The sequence below is a fragment of the Eurosta solidaginis genome, chromosome 1 (genome assembly GCF_040869045.1).
Source record: "Eurosta solidaginis isolate ZX-2024a chromosome 1, ASM4086904v1, whole genome shotgun sequence".
NCBI lineage: Eukaryota > Metazoa > Arthropoda > Insecta > Diptera > Tephritidae > Eurosta > Eurosta solidaginis.
In genome coordinates this window covers 308874026-308894875 of record NC_090319.1, presented here as the reverse complement: position 1 = coordinate 308894875, position 20850 = coordinate 308874026, and the positions used below count along the sequence as shown (strand labels likewise).

At 40.5% G+C, this 20850-nt stretch overlaps 1 protein-coding gene across 7 annotated transcripts in view; it reads right to left on the bottom strand.

Annotated features, from left to right (window-relative positions):
* LOC137237612 (solute carrier family 35 member F3) overlaps positions 1–20850 on the bottom strand; it is a 124785-nt gene that overhangs the window by 49130 nt on the left and 54805 nt on the right. For all 7 annotated transcript variants that reach the window (XM_067761446.1, XM_067761448.1, XM_067761449.1 and 4 more), the window contains exons 2-7: positions 11610–12172; positions 11072–11531; positions 3959–4137; positions 3704–3832; positions 3400–3589; positions 3248–3337 (exon numbers count right to left, since the gene is read on the bottom strand). In XM_067761446.1, the coding sequence (XP_067617547.1) occupies positions 3248–3337; positions 3400–3589; positions 3704–3832; positions 3959–4137; positions 11072–11531; positions 11610–12059 (1498 nt within the window). In that variant the 5' untranslated portion in view covers positions 12060–12172. The remainder of the gene's footprint in view (positions 1–3247; positions 3338–3399; positions 3590–3703; positions 3833–3958; positions 4138–11071; positions 11532–11609; positions 12173–20850) is intronic.

Sequence of the window (20850 nt, the reverse complement as noted above, 5' to 3'; positions counted from 1 at the left end):
TCAAGTCAATCACGGCAATCCCGAGAACCACAGGTGTCCAAAATCCGCACGGCCATCCAAACCGGCCCAAGGCTCGAATTGTGTCTTCTGTGAACGGAATATTCGTCTCGTAATATTGGTTGTTTGGTATTGTGGAATACGTGAACGTAAAAGGGGTGTCGTAATTTGATATTTTCACATCAGTGTAAGTACTCAAAAATTTTGTTTAAATATTGTAAGATCTTCTAACTGCTGGACTTTTCCTCTAGACCCTTACTGAGTGAACAACATATGTTAGAAAATACCTGAATATAGGATGAGTCTATGTGGCAAAGCTGAAAACCTTGAAATCGGAATCAGTTAACATTTGTCGCAGCTTATCATACACATAATGGAAACTTAGAATCTGTTTTTCGAAACGAGCCTCACCAGCTTCATGGCGTATATCGCGTAGGTTTCGCCTTTCCTCTGGAAGAGAATTCAAGACATGAGACACACTGTTCATCTTGTCCACCAAAGCGAGGTACTTCTTCGCTATCTTGGGAATTTTTCTTTTATGTGAAACATACTATGATCAACAACTCTGTATGGTAAGATATTATTAAGTGGAGGAATCGGGACTAGAGGTATGCCACTTCTTAAGAGTGTCCATCACACTAGCAAGACCTCCAGCGAGAGCTTCTATAAAATTAGCTGTTATTAAGTGAAGCAGAATGGTCATGCCGCCTTTCAACAGCCACCCTAACCACTAGACGAAAACGGAAATGTTGTCTCGTCCCTTCATGTTGTGTGCCGTATTTCCTCATAATGCTTACGGAGATGACTCCTTAAGCCCCTGGGCGGTGTTGGCTTATCTATCAGATTTCTGTTGGGATGACCAGGTTCTGGGTATTCAACAGGAACTGTTTGGTTAGCATCTCAATTCTCTCCCTGATGGGGAGTATTCTCGCCTCATTATCAATCAGATTTCTGTTGGGATGACGAGGTTCTGGGTATTCAACAGGAACTGTTTGGTTAGCATCTCAATTCTCTCCCTGATGCGGAGTATTCTCGCCTCATTATGTAGATGGTGTTCTGGGGACATAAGAAGGCAGCCCGTGGCGGTTCTGAGAGCAGTATTTTGGCAGGCCTGTGGCTTTTCCAGTGTGTAGTTTTTAGGCTTGGCGACCACATAGGGGGTGCGTAGCATGCAATCGGCTGGGCAATTGCTTTGTAAGTGGTAATGGGCGTTTCTTTGTCTTTTCCCCAAGAGCCAGCAAGAGATTTGAGGATTTTATTACGGCTCTGGATTTTCGGTACGATTGCGGCTGCATGCTCACCAAAATGTAGATCCTAATCAAACGTCACACCCAAGATTTTGGGGTGTGGGACAGTCGGCAGCGTAGTGCCATCGACGTGGATGTTCAAATGGTCGACATTTGGGACGTCCATGTTGTAAATAAGGTTGCCGAGGATTTAGTCGGTGATAATGCCAGGTTTCGAAAAAACTGGAGAGATCAGGGAGGTAGCCGTTTATTCTGTTGCAAAGCTCATCCATCTGTGGGCCTGGGCCTGTGGCCATTATTGTGCAGTCTTCGGACAGGAAACGATAGTAACTCCTTCTGGTGGCGAAGGTAGCTTTGATATGTAGAAGATAAACAAAAGTGGGGATAGCACACCACCCTGTGGCACCCCTTCTTTAATTATTCTTGGTTTTGATGTTTCGTTTCTAAATTCCACCGTTTCGTTTCTAAATGCCTGCAGACTACCCAGATAATTTGCGGTCCACCTTTTAAGACATTGGGGAAGGGTAGACCCATCCAGGTCTTGCAGAAACGAGCCATGTTTGACCGTATCAAAAGCTTTTGATAGGTCTAGTGCAACGAGTACTGTTCTATGGTGGGGGGTTTTGAGTTAAACCGCAATTAATCTGGGTGCTAATGGCATTTAGCGTGGTGGTGGTGCTATGGAGTTTTCTGAAGCCATGCTGATGACAGGCTAGCTGCAAATTTGCTTTGAAGTAGTATTTGAAACCCTCTCTCCCTAGGCTTTTAAGCATCGGCATGGCTATGCCGTCTGGGCCCACTGCTTTGGATGGTTTAGCATGATCGATGGCATCCTACACCACTTTGGCGGTGATGGTAATTGGAGACGCACTGAATTTATGTATGTGCGTGTCTGTTGGCCCTCCGTCTATCTTTGTCGACCGTAAAATGTATTATATATTGTCGGCAGAAAGCGCTCGCGCATTTTTTCGCATCCGACAGCACTTTATCGCCAAAGGCGATGGAAGCTTTGTCATCGTGCTTAGACGGATTCGATAGGGACTTTACGGTGGACCAAAGCTTACCTACACCGGCAGAGAGGTTACAACCGCTTAGGTGCCCCTCCCATTTCGCCCGCTTGTGTGTATGCGTCGGATTAACCGATGAATGAAGGCGTCAAAATGTCGAGGTATGAAGCGCTCCCCTATTTCACTGGCAGTTCGATTTTAATATATTAAGGACGTATTATCAGCTCCATTCCCGCTCAGTCTCAATATTTTCTATATTTGAAAATATATTTTTTAAGGCCCGAACACATTCAGTTTTTGAGCTGGCGTTACTTTGAAATAAAGCACGTGTAACGTTTTCCCGCCACAATGACCGCAAAAAAATGCACACCACACTTTGATTTTTGGGCATTTTTGGAATAATTTCAAGACAGTGTCGGAATGTATTCATTCTATTCTTGAAAAATTTTAGAATTAGCTCAGATATATTCATGGTAATTTTTGGACTCTTTTGGGAAGATTTTCAGGATTATTTCTAGGCTGGTCTAGGGTTGCTTTCGGGATCATTTTATCATTATTTCTAGGCATATTTTCTGTGTTTATTTATTCAGGGAACATTTCGGCAAACTACTCATAAACTACACAATATCCCAACCGTAAGTTTTGCAAGTGGCAGAGTTATCTGATCTCGAGGTAGTAATTTTTCTAGGGCCAGGAAAACTTCTATTTGCGAAGATGGCGTAGGTATTTGATAATAACAGCCCTCGTATCTCATTGAGTTTTTTGCGTTTGGTCTACTGCTAACGCTATGGTCAGATTCATTCTATCGGCCAATTCAACCTAACCTAACCTATGCCCATTTTTCAACATATTGCTTTCGTGCACTTTTATAAATACAGGAAAATGCAATAACCGACCCAATGCTGAAAACCGAAAGGAGAAACCCTCACTGCACCTAAAATCCTTCATTTCTATGCATATATACTGGACATCACGGTATCTCTCACTGACACTTACCTCCTGAAACGGGAACCGCCGTAATTAGACCCAACGTTACGAACATGTTATAAGTGACAGCTGCGCTAAATTGCATGAGTATATGGAAAACTTTAAGAAAAAAAACATAATGGATAAATCTTTACATTTCACCAAGTTTGCATATAACATACCCAATAACAAAATACTAGCAATTAATAATATAATCCATGGCATACGATCAGATGGCATACTTTCATAACCTGCCAGATATAAAGCAACACAAACGGGCCACAGTAACAATGCATTGAGGAAACCGAGCGTAGTGAAAGCAAATGCAATTTGACCGATTGGAGGATCACCCATTACTTTACGGAACATAACCTAAAAAGACAAACAGCAAACCGAACAATTTAAAGAAAATATAAAGTATTTAAGAGCTAAATATTTAAGTGAAAATAAAAATATATATCGACATAAATATGTTTATCACATTACCCTGAAGACAGCATAACCCGCAGCGCCCAATGTTGCCAATACAACACCACTCAACGTGCGACTTTCCGTAATTCCATCCATATAGGCGAGCAGCGCAATACCCGTGTCACATAGAATAACCGCAACAATCTGTAAAATATATGTAATTTGTTTGTATGCACAAGGATTAAAATAATACTTAATTGCATTTATTTTTGTAACAATTTAATGCGATGTCACACTGCGACACCAGGGCACACACACATACAAACCTACCCGCACGCCTACAAATTGTTCATGCAGAATGACCCACGACAGCAAATATACGCAAGCGACATTGGTTGCGAATAGCGCCATAGCATCGGTGGCGAATAACACGCGCAAAGACATCGTATATAAATAGGTGGTAACCAGCCAAAGTATGCAAAAAGAGAGGCAGCGATTGAGAAAGCGACCTGTGGATTGAAAAAAAAAAATGTTAATACAATATACGGGTAAGATTAAGGGGTACTCGTCAGCTGAGAAAGTTTTCCCTTTAGGAATATATAAAAATTTGAGAGGTGGAGAAGTGTGTAGAAGTCCACGTAAAAAGCGGAAACTTCTAATGGCCATTCACTAAAGACGGGTTAGCAGAGCTCCTCCCAGCGGGTTAGGGGGCTTAGAATATACTCGCGGTAGGTATGCCTCTCGTAAGAGGCAACTAGAATACCAAATTGTTTCAAGGGGTTGTGTAGGACAACCCTTTCAAAGGGTTGCCAGCGTAATATATAGTTTCTTCAACCCATTTGTCAACCTCACCTACCCATGGCGAATCCTGTTTCTTTAACAGCCGAGGCTCTGGCGACCCCAAGTTCCTTATGGATCTAGGGGCTGGAAGAGCGGGATGGCTTAGAAGGTTTCATATGGTCATACGCAATCGTTCCCGAGATGGTCGGGCTAGTACCTTACTGGTGTTTGTTACCGGAACGTGCCGGATGCAAAGGACCATCCACATCGAAAACACTCCCCAAGGCCTTCGGGGAGTGTCCTTATCGCTACAACAACAAAGACGGATGAGGGTGTTACTTTTGCACGCGATTCAAGCAGTTAACTACTTCCGGTCGCTTGTGGCCAAATATCCTCTGGGTAGGTACTAAACCTCCGTTTCGTGGTGAGCAAACATGAGAAGGCGACAACCTAGCCTGGTCACTACGTCATATTCGGTTTAAGGGCTAGCTGGGGGAATTCATCAGCAGCGAGCGTGCGTCTGTCTTGGATCAAGTGGCTCCTTATATAAACGTGTATAATAAATGCCTCATCCCCGCTGAGCAGGTTGTGCGCTGGATGACGTTTGAAGGCCTGCGATCTAGGAGTGTCCGTTTCCTTAATGGGATTGCTGCCGATGCCCGGCTGGATGATGCCCTCGTGAAAGAAAAAGCAGACATCAACGCCGTCCAGGAATTGCGATGGCCGGAGCAAGGAAAAATACAGTTAAAAATTGTGACATCGTCTGGAGTAGACATGCAAATAATCGCAGTTTCGGTGTTAGATTTTTGGTAGGAAAGAAACTTTGTCGCCAAGTACTATCGTTAACACATATGAACGAGCATCTCTCCGCTATCCACATAAAACAAAAATTTTTTAATATCTCATTTATCTGCGTCCATGCACCGACGAAGAAGAAGGACGATAGGCGAAGGACGCATACTACGAGCGCCTACAACGCCCATACAAGCGCTTCCTCGCCATGATATAAAAGTCGTGCTTGGCGACTTTAACGCCAGGGTGGGCAAAGAAGGTATTTTTGGCCATACGATCAGAAAGTTCAGCCTCCCCAAATGGACTGAGGCTGCTAGAATTCGCCGGTGCTCGAAACATGGTAATAGCCAGCGCTAGGTTTAAGCATAAAGATACACATACATCAAGCAACATGGCTATCCCTCGGATGGAAATACATATAACAAGATCGACCACGTTGTTATAGACGGACGGCATGCATCCAGTGTTTTAAATATACGCACGATTCGAGGCCCTAACATTGACTCGGATCACTATCCCGTTGCAGCCGAAATACGCGCCCACCTATGCGCGACTAAACGCAAGGGACAAAAAACATAAGGAATGTTAGGCGTAGAACGGCTGCAATCGCAACAGACTGCCAATGATTTTGCAACTCGACTCCCACACCTGCTCTCTGAGAGCGCAAGTGAACCCGACGGAATGCAAAAGCAGTGGCAGCATATCTTCAAAGCACTTCCCACAGCCGCCGAGGAAAAAACTTGTTTATCGGCGACAACAAAAAACAGCTGGTCGATGAGGAATGCCTATAGGGCAATAAGAACAAGTAAGGAAGGTTAAGTTCGGGTGTAACCGAACATTACATACTCAGTTGAGAGCTATGGTGACAACATAAGGGAAAATAACCATGTAGGAAAATGAACCGAGGGAAACCCTGGAATGTGTTTGTATGACATGTGTATCAAATGAAAGGCATTAAAGAGTATTTTATGAGGGAGTGGGCCATAGTTCTATAGGTGGACGCCATTTAGGGATATAGCCATAAAGGTCGATCAGGGTTGACTCTAGAATGCGTTTGTACGATATGGGTATCAAATGAAAGGTGTTAATGAGTATTTTAAAAGGGAGTTATCCTTAGTTCCACAGGTGGACGCCGTTTCGAGATATCGCCATAAAGGTGGACCAGGCGTGACCCTAGAATTTGTTTGTCCAATATGGGTATCAAAAGAAAGGTGTTAATGAGTATTTTAAAAGGGAGTGATCCTTAGTTCCACAGGTGGACGCCGTTTCGAGATATCGCCATAAAGGTGGACCAGGTGTGACCCTAGAATTTGTTTGTACGATATGTGTATCAAATTAAAGGTATTAATGAGGGTTTTAAAAGGGAGTGGTGGTAGATGTATAGGTGGTCGCCTTTTCGAGATATCGCCATAAAGGTGGACCAGGGGTGACTCTAGAATGCGTTTGTACGATATGGGTATCAAAAGAAAGGTGTTAATGAGTATTTTAAAAGGGAGTAATCCTTAGTTCCATAGGTGGACGCCGTTTCGAGATATCGCCACAAAGGTGGACCAGGGGTGACCCTAGAATTTGTTTGTACAATATGGGCATCAAACGAATGGTGTTAATGAGTATTTTAAAATGGAGTGGGCCTTAGTTCTATAGGTGGAGCCGTTTCGAAATATCGCCATAAAGGTGGACCAGGGGTGACTCTAGAATATGTTTGTACGATATGGGTATCAAATGAAAGGTGTTAATGAGTATTTTAAAAGGGAGTAATCCTTAGTTCCACAGGTGGACGCCGTTTCGAGATATCGCCATAAAGGTGGACCAGGGGTGACCCTAGAATTTGTTTGTACAATATGGGTATCAAAAGAAAGGTGTTAATGAGTATTTTAAAAGGGAGTGACCCTTAGTTCCACAGGTGGACGCCGTTTCGAGATATCGCCATAAAGATGGACCAGGTGTGACCCAAGAATTTGTTTGTACGATATGTGTATCAAATTAAAGGTATTAATGAGGGTTTTAAAAGGGAGTGGTGGTAGATGTATAGGTGGTCGCCTTTTCGAGATATCGCCATAAAGGTGGACCAGGGGTGACTCTAGAATGCGTTTGTACGATATGGGTATCAAAAGAAAGGTGTTAATGAGTATTTTAAAAGGGAGTAATCCTTAGTTCCATAGGTGGACGCCGTTCCGAGATATCGCCACAAAGGTGGACCAGGGGTGACCCTAGAATTTGTTTGTACAATATGGGCATCAAACGAATGGTGTTAACGAGTATTTTAAAATGGAGTGGGCCTTAGTTCTATAGGTGGACGCCGTTTCGAAATATCGCCATAAAGGTGGACCAGGGGTGACTCTAGAATATGTTTGTACGATATAGGTATCAAATTAAAGGTATTAATGAGGGTTTTAAAAGGGAGTGGTGGTTGTTGTATAGGTGGTCGCCTTTTCGAGATATTGCCATAAAGGTGGACCAGGGGTGACTCTAGAATGCGTTTGAACGATATGGGTATCAAATGAAAGGTGTTAATGAGTATTTTAAAAGGGAGTAATCCTTAGTTCATAGGTGGACGCCGTTTCGAGATATCGCCATAAAGGTGGACCAGGGGTGACCCTAGAATTGGTTTGTACAATATGGGTATCAAAAGAAAGGTGTTAATGAGTATTTTAATAGGGAGTGGGCCTTAGTTCTATAGGTGGACGCCGTTTCGAAATATCGCCATAAAGGTGGACCAGGGGCGACTCTAGAATGTGTTTGTACGATATGGGTATCAAATTAAAGGTATTAATGAGCGTTTTAAAAGGGAGTGGTGGTTGTTGTATAGGTGGTCGCCTTTTCGAGATATCGCCATAAAGGTGGACCAGGGGTGACTCTAGAATGCGTTTGTACGATATGGGTATCAAATGAAAGGTGTTAATGAGTATTTTAGAAGGGAGTAATCCTTAGTTCCATAGGTGGACGCCGTTTCGAGATATCGCCATAAAGGTGGACCAGGGGTGACCCTAGAATTTATATGTACAATATGGGTATCAAACGAAAGGTGTTAATGAGTATTTTACAAGGGAGTGGGCCTTAGTTCTATAGGTGAACGCCGTTTCGAAATATCGCAATAAAGGTGGACCAGGGGTGACTCTAGAATGTGTTTGTACGATATGGGTATCAAATGAAAGGTGTTAATGAGTGTTTTAAAAGAGAGTAATCCTTAGTTCCATAGGTGGACGGCTTTTCGAGATATCGCCATAAAGGTGGACCAGGGGTGACCCTAGAATTTGTTTGTACAATATGGGCATCAAACGAAAGGTGTTAATGAGTATTTTACAAGGGAGGGGACCTTAGTTCTCTAGGTGGACGCCGTTTCGAAATATCGCCATAAAGGTGGGCCAGGGGTGACTCTAGAATGTGTTTGTACAATATGGGCATCAAACGAAAGGTGTTAATGAGTATTTTAAAAGGGAGTGGGCCTTAGTTCTATAGGTGGACGCCGTTTCGAAATGTCGCCATAAAGGTGGACCAGGGGTGACTCTAGAATGTGTTTGTACGATATGGGTATCAAATTAAAGGTATTAATGAGGGGTTTAAAAGGGAGTGGTGGTTGTTGTATAGGTGGTCGCATTTTCGAGATATCGCCATAAAGGTGGAGCAGGGGTGACCCTAGAATTTGTTTGTACAATATGGGTATCAAAAGAAAGGTGTTAATGAGTATTTTAAAAGGGAGTAATCTTTAGTTCCATAGGTGGACGCCGTTTCGAGATATCGCCATAAAGGTGGAGCAGGGGTGACCCTAGAATTTGTTTGTACAATATGGGTATCAAAAGAAAGGTGTTAATGAGTATTTTAAAAGGGAGTAATCCTTAGCTCCATAGGTGGACGCCGATATCGCCATAAAGGTGGACCAGGGGTGACTCTAGAATTCGGTTGGGCAATATGGGTATCAAACGAAAGGTGTTAATGAGTATTTTAAAAGGGAGTGGGCCTTAGTTCTATAGGTGGACGCCTTTTCGAGGTATCACAATAAAGGTGGACCAGGGGTGACTCTAGACTTTGTTTGAACGATACGGGTATCAAATAAAAGGTGTTAATGAGTATTTTTAAAAGGGAGTGGGCCTTCGTTCTATAGGTGTTCGCCTTACGAAATATCGCCATAAAAGTGGACCAGGGGTGACTTTAGAATATGTTTGTACGATATGGGTATCAAATTAAAGGTATTAATGAGAGTTTTAAAAGGGAGTGGTGGTAGTTGTATATGTGAAGGCGTTTTCCAGATATCGACCAAAATGTGGACCAGGGTGACCTAGAGCATCATCTGTTGGATACCGCTAACTAATTTATATATGTAATACCTTCCAAGATTTTAAGGGTTTTTTATATCGCCCTGCAGAACTTTTTCATTTTCTTCTACTTAATATGGTAGGTGTCACAACCAATTTATAAAGTTTTTTCTAAAGATATATTTCGCGTCAATAAACCAATCCAATTACCTTACCATGTTTCATCCCTTTTTTCGTATTTGGTATAGAATTATGGCATTTTTTCATTTTTCGTAATTTTCGATATCGAAAAAGTGTGCGTGGTCATAGTCGGATTTCGTTCATTTTTCATACCAAGATAAAGTGAGTTCAAGTAAGCACGTGAACTAAGTTCATTAAAGATATGTCGAATTTTGCTCAAGTTATCGTGTTAACGGCCATGCGGAAGGACAGACGGACGACTGTGTATTAAAAGTGGGCGTGGCATTAACCGATTTCGCCCATTTTCACAGAAAGCAGTTAACGTCATAAAAGCTATGCCCCTGCCAAATTTCAAAAGGATTGGTTAATTTTTGTTCGACTTATGGCGTTAAAAGTATCCTAGACAAATTAAATGAAAAAGGGCGAAGCCACGCCCATTTTGAAATTTTCTTTTAATTTTGTATTTTGTTGCACCATATCATTACTGGAGTTGAATGTTGACATAATTTACTTATATACTGTGAAGATATTAAATTTTTTGGTAAAATTTTACTTTAAAAAAATTTTTTTTTTAAAAGTGGGCGTGGTCCTTCTCCGATTTCGCTAATTTTTATTAAGCGTACATATAGTAATAGGAGTAACGTTCCTGACAAATTTCATCATGATATCTTCAACGACTGCAAAATTACAGCTTGCAAAACTTTTAAATTACCTTCTTTTAAAAGTGGGCGGTGCCACGCCCATTGTCCAAAATTTTACAAATTTTCTATTCTGCGTCATAAGTTCAACTCATCTACCAAGTTTCGTCGCTTTATCTGGCCTTGGTAATGAATTATCGAACTTTTTCGGTTTTTCGAAATTTTCGATATCGAAAAAGTGGGCGTGGTTATAGTCCGATATCGTTCATTTTAAATAGCGATCTGAGATGAGCGCTCAGGAACCTACATACCAAATTTCATCACGATACCTCAAAATTTACTCAAGTTATCGTGTTAACGGACGGACGGACGGACGGACGGACGGACGGACATGGCTCAATCAAATTTTTTTTCGATCCATTATGATGATTTTGATATATGGAAGTCTATATCTATCTCGATTCCTTTATATATGTACAACCAACCCTTATCCAATCAAACTTAATATACTCTGTGAGCTCTGCTCAACTGAGTATAAAAAAGCAGAGGCAGAAAAGCATGAGTGCGAGAGAGAGAGCTTGTGGAGCTACTAGGCACTAGGAATAGCACCCGCAAATTTTACCAAAAAATTCGGCGACAGAGCAATGGTTTTTTATCCCGTAGTAAATTCCTGTTAAAAGGAAATATGTATATAGATAGTTTTTTGAAGAAAATTCTGAAATACGCAATTTTTCAAAAGTCTTCTGAGATAGGGCATTTCTGAGTCAATGAAAACTTGATCTTCAATGTGCCTTACTTACCAATTGTAAAACCACGATCTCGAAAACCACGTAAAACATCACCCAGTATTTCACCTGGTTTATCACATTTGCGCAAAGAAACCCGTCCCAGCACATAGATAGGAAAGAAAAGAAATGAAAAGTTTGTGAAAAACCAAGCGGCGAAGAATGGCGCTCGAAATACTGTCGTTTCTGGTGAATTTGGTTCTGCGACTTGGAAAAACTTCGTGGCCTCGTGTATCTCTGTTACGCTGAACGCTGTATCGCTAATACCTAGCAATTTATTCGAATCATGTTCATCTATATCGCTTGCCGAATCATATTCAATGGCACGATTGGAAGTGCTATCGATGTCGAAATCGATATCATCTGCTGTAATACTGTTATAAGTGCTGCGACTTAAATATAGAAATTTGATGCAATGCGTCGCACCAACCCATGACGCGGTGACGAGTATGGTAACGCAAACACCAAAATACATCTGAAAGAAATTGCGTGAAAGAAAAGAAAGCGAAAGCATGTTTTTTTGAATTTTCATATTCTTTGGGGGTCTACTTACCTTTCGCGCCAATTCGGAACAACAAGACTCTTTACAAGCTTTTAAACGATGAAACCTTACTTCAGTACAATCCACACCCTCCTCCATAGTCGGCGTATCTGGTTTATTTGCAACACCACTTGACCCCACTGTACCGACACCGCCTATACCACAACTACTGACAAAACTACCGCCACCAACAACGCTGTGCCCGCGCCGTAGGCCTGAATGTACACCGATAACCGGCGTCGCTGCTTCACGTGCATCTGGATGTATTGTTATAACTTCACACGGATCCTGTTGACTCGAAGATATTGAGTCTTGGTGGGTAATTTGTGGATTACTGGCATTGAGCGCATTACTGAAACCACCTCCATATGGTGCATTTGGTGAGTCACCAGTAACCACGACGGATGGTGCACGCACCCGTTTTGGATTGAATATGGCAGGTATTTCTCCGTCACGCGTCATGCTATCGTTTATTTGTTGTATACTCGGAATAATGATGATACATTATTTTGTTGGCAAATCGGGATAAATGAGAGTGATACTCTATGGGAATTGACGAGATGGATGGTGATTCGCTGTAAATGAAAATGCGGTAGAATAATATTAATTGCAGATTTATTCTGGTTTCAAACTATGTGATTTATGGTCTGTAAGCTTCCTCTAACCAAAGAGTGTGCTTATAAAAATTATGACTTATTATAAGCAACTGCAAACAAAACCAAGTCAAACTGGTTTCCGTGCTGTACAACCATAGTTTTCAAAACGAAATATGACACTGAAGATGGCACAATGACGAAACCGATTTGTATCTACACCAAAATTTTAGCAATCATTAAATTATTCGATAACGGAAAATCGATTCAAATTTTACTCTATAGCAGGGTTGCAATATTTTGATTTTTATGATTGATTACTTCAAATTTAGACTACCAAATGTCTCATGGTCAGAAAATAGACATAATTAATTGGCGCTTAACCGTTTAAACAGTTATGACCGTTCAACAAAGCGCGCCAGTCACTTATTTGCTGTACAAACTGGCGCCAATTGGTCACACCAAGAGAGTTTAAATCGTTTTCAACCTGGTCCTTCCAGCGGAGTGGGAGCCGTCCTCCTCCTCTGTTTCCATAGGCGGGTTTCGGGTTCTTAGCCGGAGCGTTAACTTTCAATCGCATAACATGGCCTAGCCAGCGTATACGCTGCGTTTTAGTTCGTTGGAATATGTTTGTGGTTATTGAAACCACGTTTTTATTTTATAGTAAAACTTTAAATTATATTTTTTAAAAAACGCCTAAAAGTATGCGTCAAATTCTTTCTTTATTTTTCACAACAAAGAAAATTTTTGAAAATTGAAAAATCAATATTGAAGCTTAAAATATTGATAATACATTTAAAAATTACAAAGTTCAAAGTAACTAAAATACAAAGTTAAATAAAAATAATAAGAACCCTACAATGTTGATGTCCGTGTAAAGCTTGTACAGCTGAGCATTAAATCTTCTTCGGTACTCGCCTAAAAAATCCATAAATCTTTCGAAGAACTTCTCTCGAACACTCCCAGAGCCGCTTCATCTCATGTTGTCATGGTCCATGCTTCTGCATCATATAGCAGGATGACTTGTAAAGCTTGATTTTCGTTTGCCGAGAGATGACTTTGGGCTATTAGTTAGGCTTATTTTTTTACAACGCAGCAGTATTTTTAGAACCATCAGTGATACCAACCCCTAACTTCGCGAAAGTGTCTTGTTCACAGATGTCAATAAAAAGTATTTTTGAATTGGATAGGGAATCAAATCACAAATTAAACTGATTTCTGATTTAGAAGTGGATTTGAAATTACGCAACCCTGCACTGTCGAAAACATAGTCATAACAGCCTTAGTCTAAAGTCACGCCAACGGAAAGATCACAGAAATCGCTACGAATCTCGAATATAGAAGACAAATATACACAAATAAAATTATGGTCCAAATATAGACCGTCATGCATTTCTGAAATCTTGAATCGATTATTATTTTGCAGATCATCCTATCTCGACTTAGGCGATTATGATATGCGACCACAGAATTTTTAAAATTCAGCACATGGAGTGCAGTTCTAAGATTGTTGCCATATTAATTGGTTGTGGATAACTTGCGCAATTTTTATCAAAACATCTACATATCTGAAAACTTAACGTGCTGAAATAATTTAAAATCAAGTTGACCTCAGCTCTCGATCTTGCGTGTGCATATAATAATATTGGTATACGGTTCACAAGCAATGCGTGTCATATCCCTACATGCAAATAGTTTGGATGCAAAGTACCCCACAATTATTCAATATAAATATCAAGCCAAATAAGCCAGACAGTACCATGGTATACAATTGTCTACCATACCACCCACTTACTTTCTTAATTGGCGCTTATCTGTTTAAACGGTTATGGTCGTCCAATAAGGCGCGCCAGCCCCTTCTTCACTCTGCCAAATGACGCCAATTGGTCACACCAAGGGAATTTAAATCGTTTCGCACCTGGTCCTTTCAGCGGAGTGGTGGCCACCCTCTTCCTCTGCTTTAATAGGCGAGTTCCGATAAAAATATTTTCTTAGGCGAAGTGTCATTTTCATTCACATAACATGGCTTAGCCAACGTAGCCGCTGCGTGGCTCTGTCAAGGCATAGACCCTCCCATCTAGGTGACGTGACTCTTAATCGCTTCGTGATGTTGAGTAAAAAGCCTGAAGAGGTACCTGAATAAATTAAAAGCCTCCAAATAAAGTCATCAGCTGATAGGTTAAGCACCATAGATCTAAATAAAGGGCACAGTGCATCGGGATCTAATAATAAGAATGATATTGTAACAAAGTTTGGGAAATTTCTGATTATTCGGTGGGACAGTGTAGACTGAAAGGATCCTCATATATTCTACGCTTATGTAGATACTCCTTGAAACCGCCGTTCCCACTCAATATCTGCGTGAGGTGGTAGTTTAGTTCGCCGTGCTTCCGCTCGTACCATTCCGCTATATTCCGAACTAGCATGAAGGTTCAGCGCCATCTCCTCGATTCTTGCCACCGTTCTTGCCATCCAACTATTGTTGGTGACCTTGCGCTTTTCTTAGCATCTTTAGGTGGTCGACCGACTCCAATGCCATACAGATCTGCCATTTCACTTGACAGTATATCTACTGGGATTTTCCGAGATAAAACAAGAATCGCGTCGTCGGACACCGTCCGTTAAGCACATGCTGTAAGCGGTAAGCTGCTAGCATATATTTTTGGTGAGTAATTTCAGGCCCGTCCCATACTGGTGCTGCATATAACGTTATCGCGCTAGTTTCGTTGGATAATAGCTGACGGGTAGCTTCGCCTGGGCCGCCGATGTTAGGTATTATTCACGTTACGCCTCCACTAACTCTGGAAACTTTCTCTCCCACCACTATGAAGTGCTCCTTACAAGTTTTGAGTCAATGTTTACCCCAAAAAATTCAAGAAAGGCTTTGAATTGATTTGATAATCTCACATATTAAGGACTAACTTAGCCACAATCCGCTTTGTGCTCACCAAAACTACTTCTGTCTTATTGCTAGCCATCCCCAGCCCCATGTTCGTCAGCCATATCTTTATTCTTCGTAGGGCGTCAATACATAATTCTTGGAGCAAATCTAGTTTCTTGGCTACAGCTACTATGACAATATCATCTGCATAGCCAACAATTTGCGTGACTCTAGCAGGAGCAACCCTATTGAAACTGTTATTTTTGGTTGCGCCTATTGATTGGGGTGAAGTACTATTAACAAAACAACAAGATTTGTCGATGTTGGAAAATTCTCTCAATAGTCTGTCGGAAGTAAGAAAAGTTGATATTTTACCCCTATTAGAATCATTTTTAGACCATTTTTATTTTCTGGACTAAATTAGCTTTTCACAGCTGGGATGTGTTAAGCAAAACTTGCATAGCAGCCAGCCAAAGTCGTGTAAATTGAACAATAATTTCTCTTTTACGACTAGGCCAAGTTAAAAACTCGTGTAGTACGACTACAAGAATGGAAACAAAAAAATAAAATACCAACAATTTATTTACTACATCGATTATGTAAAAATGCTCCACGTTTAACCATCTTGACCGGCCTCATGTGAATATGTACTTGACTAACGGTCAAAAGGCATGCACAATTTGGCTTCCCTTCAATCAACTTTTGTTCAGATTAGTAATTTGTTCGTCACGTAATGTTAAAAGAAAAGCAAGTAAGGAAGTCTAAGTTCGGGTGAAACCGAACATTACATACCCAGCTGTACACTTGAAATGCTGTTGTTGTTTGTTTTGTGTGCTTAATAGTGTTACAAGGCTGCGTAATAATACTTATATGTACATATGGTTCTATTCTGAACTAATTTGCGTTAAAAAGAAGCAAAAAGGATATAGAGGCTAACACCAATTACCTTGAGCGGGTAATAATGCAGTTTTCCTTCAGATATGGAGATTCCCCTACTGTTTATTTTAAAATAACGATAGAACAGAACAATAAACATAAACACTAGAGCGGGTCGATTTAAAAATCGCTCATTGCTCTGTGAAAATCGTATTCTAGGGATCAAAATAATACAAACATTTATGGTGAACCCCCAGGGGGTTCCAGGGGGTGTGCCACTGGCATCGGTGGGTCGGGGCTTCAAAGTTAGTGGGGGTCGGTAATACATTTGGACTCGATTGGAGCACTCTAAATCATTCAAAGTGGGATTTTTCAAAATTTGCCCCTACCCAAAAGTTCGACACAAATTGGGAGGGGGGGGGGGGGCATCAGAATTCGTTTTAGAGGTATGGTTAAAGAAATTTTCAAACTTTTACTAGCAATAGTTTATTACCTGCATCTACGCACTTTTACAAAATCTTTTATATAAAAGAAGGCGATTTAACCGATTTAGTCCATTTTTACAGAAAATATTTCCTGTTAAAAGGCATACATGTGCACCAAATTTTTCGTCGAGTTATGGCTCCAGAAACGTTGGGAAATGCGTTGTAAGAAAGGGGCAGTACCACGCTCATTTTTCAAGATTTGAATTTTTTCCCATTTCTTGGTACAAAACTATTTTTCACTATGATTTAACTTTTTATTTTACCTACGACCCTTTTTAAAGTCATTTATATAAAAGTGGGCGTGGTACTTAACCAATCTTATCCATTTTTACTATAAATGGCTCCCGAAACATTAAAAATTGCTCAGACAAAAAAGGGGCGGTACCACACCCATTTTCAAAAATTTTAGTGTTTTCCAATTTAATGTTATTATATATAAATTAGAATGTAAAATTCTATTGATACAAAGCTAATTTTTCGCTTTTTTTTCGTATACGACCCTTTTAAAAATCTTTTATATAAAAGTGGGCGTGGTCTTTCCATTCTTCCATTTTTTCTAGAAAATTTCTTGGTCTAGGGAAAATTTGTGTACCCAATTTTATTACGATCCGTTAATTTTTTCTCGAGTTATGGCTCCGAAACATAGAAAATTGCTTAGTAAAAAAAGGGGCGGTGCCATGCCCATTTTTTAAAACTTGAAATTTTTTCCTATTTATTGTTATAAATCCACTTAGGAAATGAAATACCATTGATATAGAGCTCTTTTTTTGCAAAGATATAGCTTATTTTATTCGTCCACGACCCTTTTAAAAATATTTTATATAAAAGTGGGCGTGGTCCTTGACCGATTTCGTAAATTTTTCTTCAAAGCAATCCTTATAGTAAAGGCAACCTCTCCGCCGAATTTTGTTACGATAGGCTTAACGATTCTTGATTTATGATTAATAATATTTGTAAAATTGATTTTATCACAAGTGGTGCCGCGCCTATTTTAAAAAATGTTTCCAAAATTTCTATCAATAGTCTTAATATCAGTCCACACGTCAAACTTTAACATTCTAGGTGTGCTATTTACTAAATAATCAGGTTTTTTGTGTTCTCCAAAATATATATATAAAAAGTGGGCGTGGCTATCATCCGATTTCGCTCATTTTCAACCCCAATCTATTCTGGGTCCAGATAAGCTCGTGTACCAAATTTGGAGAAGATATCTCAATATTTACTCAAGTTATCGTGTTAACAGACAGACGAACGGACGGACGGACATGGCTCAATCAAATTTTTGTTCGATACTGATGATTTTGATATGAGCCCTTTATTTTGAAAGTGGCATAAGTCATTTCCAACTCATGGTCTTAAATGCATTGTTATTTTTGAACGAATGCATATATAGATGGTTCTACAATTATAAAATAATAATAAGAATTGCATCTTTTGGATATTGGTCTCTAACAAACTGGAGGCGAGGAGAGATACAAACAAATTATCACTGAACCTAAACGGCATGAAATGACTTATGCCACTTTCAAAATAAACGGTTCATATATGGAAGTCTATATCTATCTCGATTCCTTAATACCCGTACAACCAACCAACCGCTATCCGATCAAAGTTATAATACCCTACGTACAAGTACAGCTGGGTATAATAAAAGCAAACTTCATTCAATAAGCTACATGCACTAAAAGTGTAGGTATGAATGTGTGTAAGAGAAAATTTGTTAGGTGTTAAAAGAAGAACATATGTCCATATGTTTATGTGAATAATTTCGCTCTAAAAATAACAAAAAGAAAGACGCACAAAGTTATTTTCCAGATCAATTAGATACCTATGAGTGGTCTAACATACTGTAACGAATTTAGTGAAACTCCGCTTATTTTACACCTTCTACTAACGTTCGTATCGCTAAATTGTTGAAAAATTAACTCCAATATTCAATAATGCAAAATGGTCTTTATTATACTACTTTGAAAGTACTTTACAATAACACTTATAGTTAGCAACCAATAGCGTGCTTAAATCAAACAGCTTACAGATAACTCAGCTTTCGCTGCTTTTATACTCTGTGCCCAAATGTCTAGACGTTTCTTCTGCTAGAATTGTCTACTTGGTTACCAACTATACGCTACCAGCTATAAACTACAGATACACGTTTTTAGCCTCTCGCATAGCCATATGCGCGTGTATATGTGAGTACTACTTCCACCGATGACTATATCTATATGTGAGTTATCTCACTTGTATGTATGTGGGTAAATGATGATTAATGTGTTTATGTAGCTTGCTTAATGTTTCTGTTATTTTGCCTTTATTTAATAACCTTAGAGATGATCTCTCCAGTTTTTTCGCCTCGCGAAACCTGGCATTATCACCGACTAAATCTTCCGCGACCTTATTTACAACATGGACGTCCCAAATGTCGACCATTTTGAACATTCACGTCGATGGCACTACGCTACCAACTGTCCTACACGCCAAAATCTTGGGTGTGGCGTTTGATCAGGATCTACATTTTGGTGAGCACGCAGCCGCAATTGTTCCGAAAATCCAGAGCCGTAATAAAATCCTCAAATACCTTGCTGGCAGTACCTGGGGAAAAGATAAAGAAACGCTTATTACTACATAGAAAGCAATTGGCCAGCCGTTTACGTGCTACGCGTCACCCATATGGTCGCCAAACCTAAAAATTACCCACTGGAAGAAGTTACAGGCCTGCCAAAATACTGCTCTCAGAATCGCCACGGGCTGTCTTCTTATGTCCCCAGAACGCCATCTACATAATGAGGCGAGAATACTCCCCATCAGGGAGAGAAATGAGATGCTAACCAAACAGTTCCTGTTTAATACCCAGAAACCTGGGCATCCAACAGACGTCTGATTGATGAGCCAACACCGCCTAGGGGCTTAAGGAGTCATCTCCGTAAGTATTTTGAGGAAATACGGCACCTGAGAACCAAGCCGTATGAAGCAAAAAAACACAAGCAGGTCCTTGGTGAACTCCACAAACAGGCGACGGACCTTTATGCCGGGAATTGCCCGGTGAATCCAGTACTCAAAGAAAGTACCCAAAACTTGTAGAAGAGGAGCGCGTACTCCCCAGGGAAACGCGTGTTACTCTTGCTCAACTTCGTTCTGGATACTGTAACAGGTTAAATTCTTACCTATACAGAATCAACCCCAACATACAAAATGTATGCCCCGCTTGCAATGTGTCCCCACATGACACCAACCATCTCTTTAATTGTAATGTGGAACCAACGCCTCCAACACCCCTTTCATTATGGTCCCCTGTTGAAACAGCAAGTTTCCTTGGACTCCCGTTAGAGGATATTGATGACAATTTGTGATCGGTCGCGGCTGTTAGGTGGGGCGAAGCATTGGTACAACAACATAATATTCGCCACAATACAAAGAAACCTGAGAAATTCCGGTGTCAAAATGGGTCTAAGAGGGGGCAGATGATTAATTGTTATATATCTTAACTCCATTATCCAGAGAGAAGGAGTTACTTTAGTTTCATGCGCAGATAAGCAGTTCGCTATTGAACGACTTTCATTCGGTTTATTCTTCGGCCGGCAGGCGAATGGCAAATTTAGAGTTCAATCGCCACCTATAGTAAAATTATAACTGTGGTAAGCAAGTTTCATAGGCCATCAGTTAGAAAATGTTTATGCCATCCATGAAATAGTTACTAGATTAGGGTGCATACATGTTGAATCGTCGATGCCAGCAGTAGAGATGTAAATAAAGCTGAAGATCAAGCAAGAGTGTAATTTGAGGCTGGCATCAAAGCTTGAAGTTGATGCACGAATCTAACCTGTTGAGAACCCAATACAAAAAATATCTTTTATGCTCTATACATTGAAAAAGTGTACACTCATCCGAAGCTTTGTTCAATCTTGCATTACCATTGCCTTTTACTAGGCAGGCCGCAACCTAAGCGCACATCCCGGACTACACGATTACCAAATATGCATACATTTATATAGCTAGCTTGTGGCTTCAAAGCAAACTCTGTTTGTACTTGCTCTCCTTGCAACACGTACGCTGCTAACTGTAGCAAGCTCTTGAGCCAGATTTGTTTAAGTAGAAGTGGTGAAGCCAATCCACTGACATAGTTGCGAACCTTCAACGGAATAGTTGCCTCATCTCGCGTTGCGCACTTTACTCAGAGTGTTATTGTTGTTGTTGTATTAAAGATAAATACAATCCCCGAAGGTTTTGGGGAGCGTTATCGTTGACAATCGGGTTGTGTAAGCTTTGAAGATATACAGCTTTGTTTTGCGCTTATCAACCCCTTGATTCCCTTCATCAGAGTGTGATTGAGCATGATTGCACAACTTTGGCTGTTTCCTCAAAAATACACTACTCAGATGTTCGAATCTCGAGGGCAATTATTGTCATATTATCGATAGCCA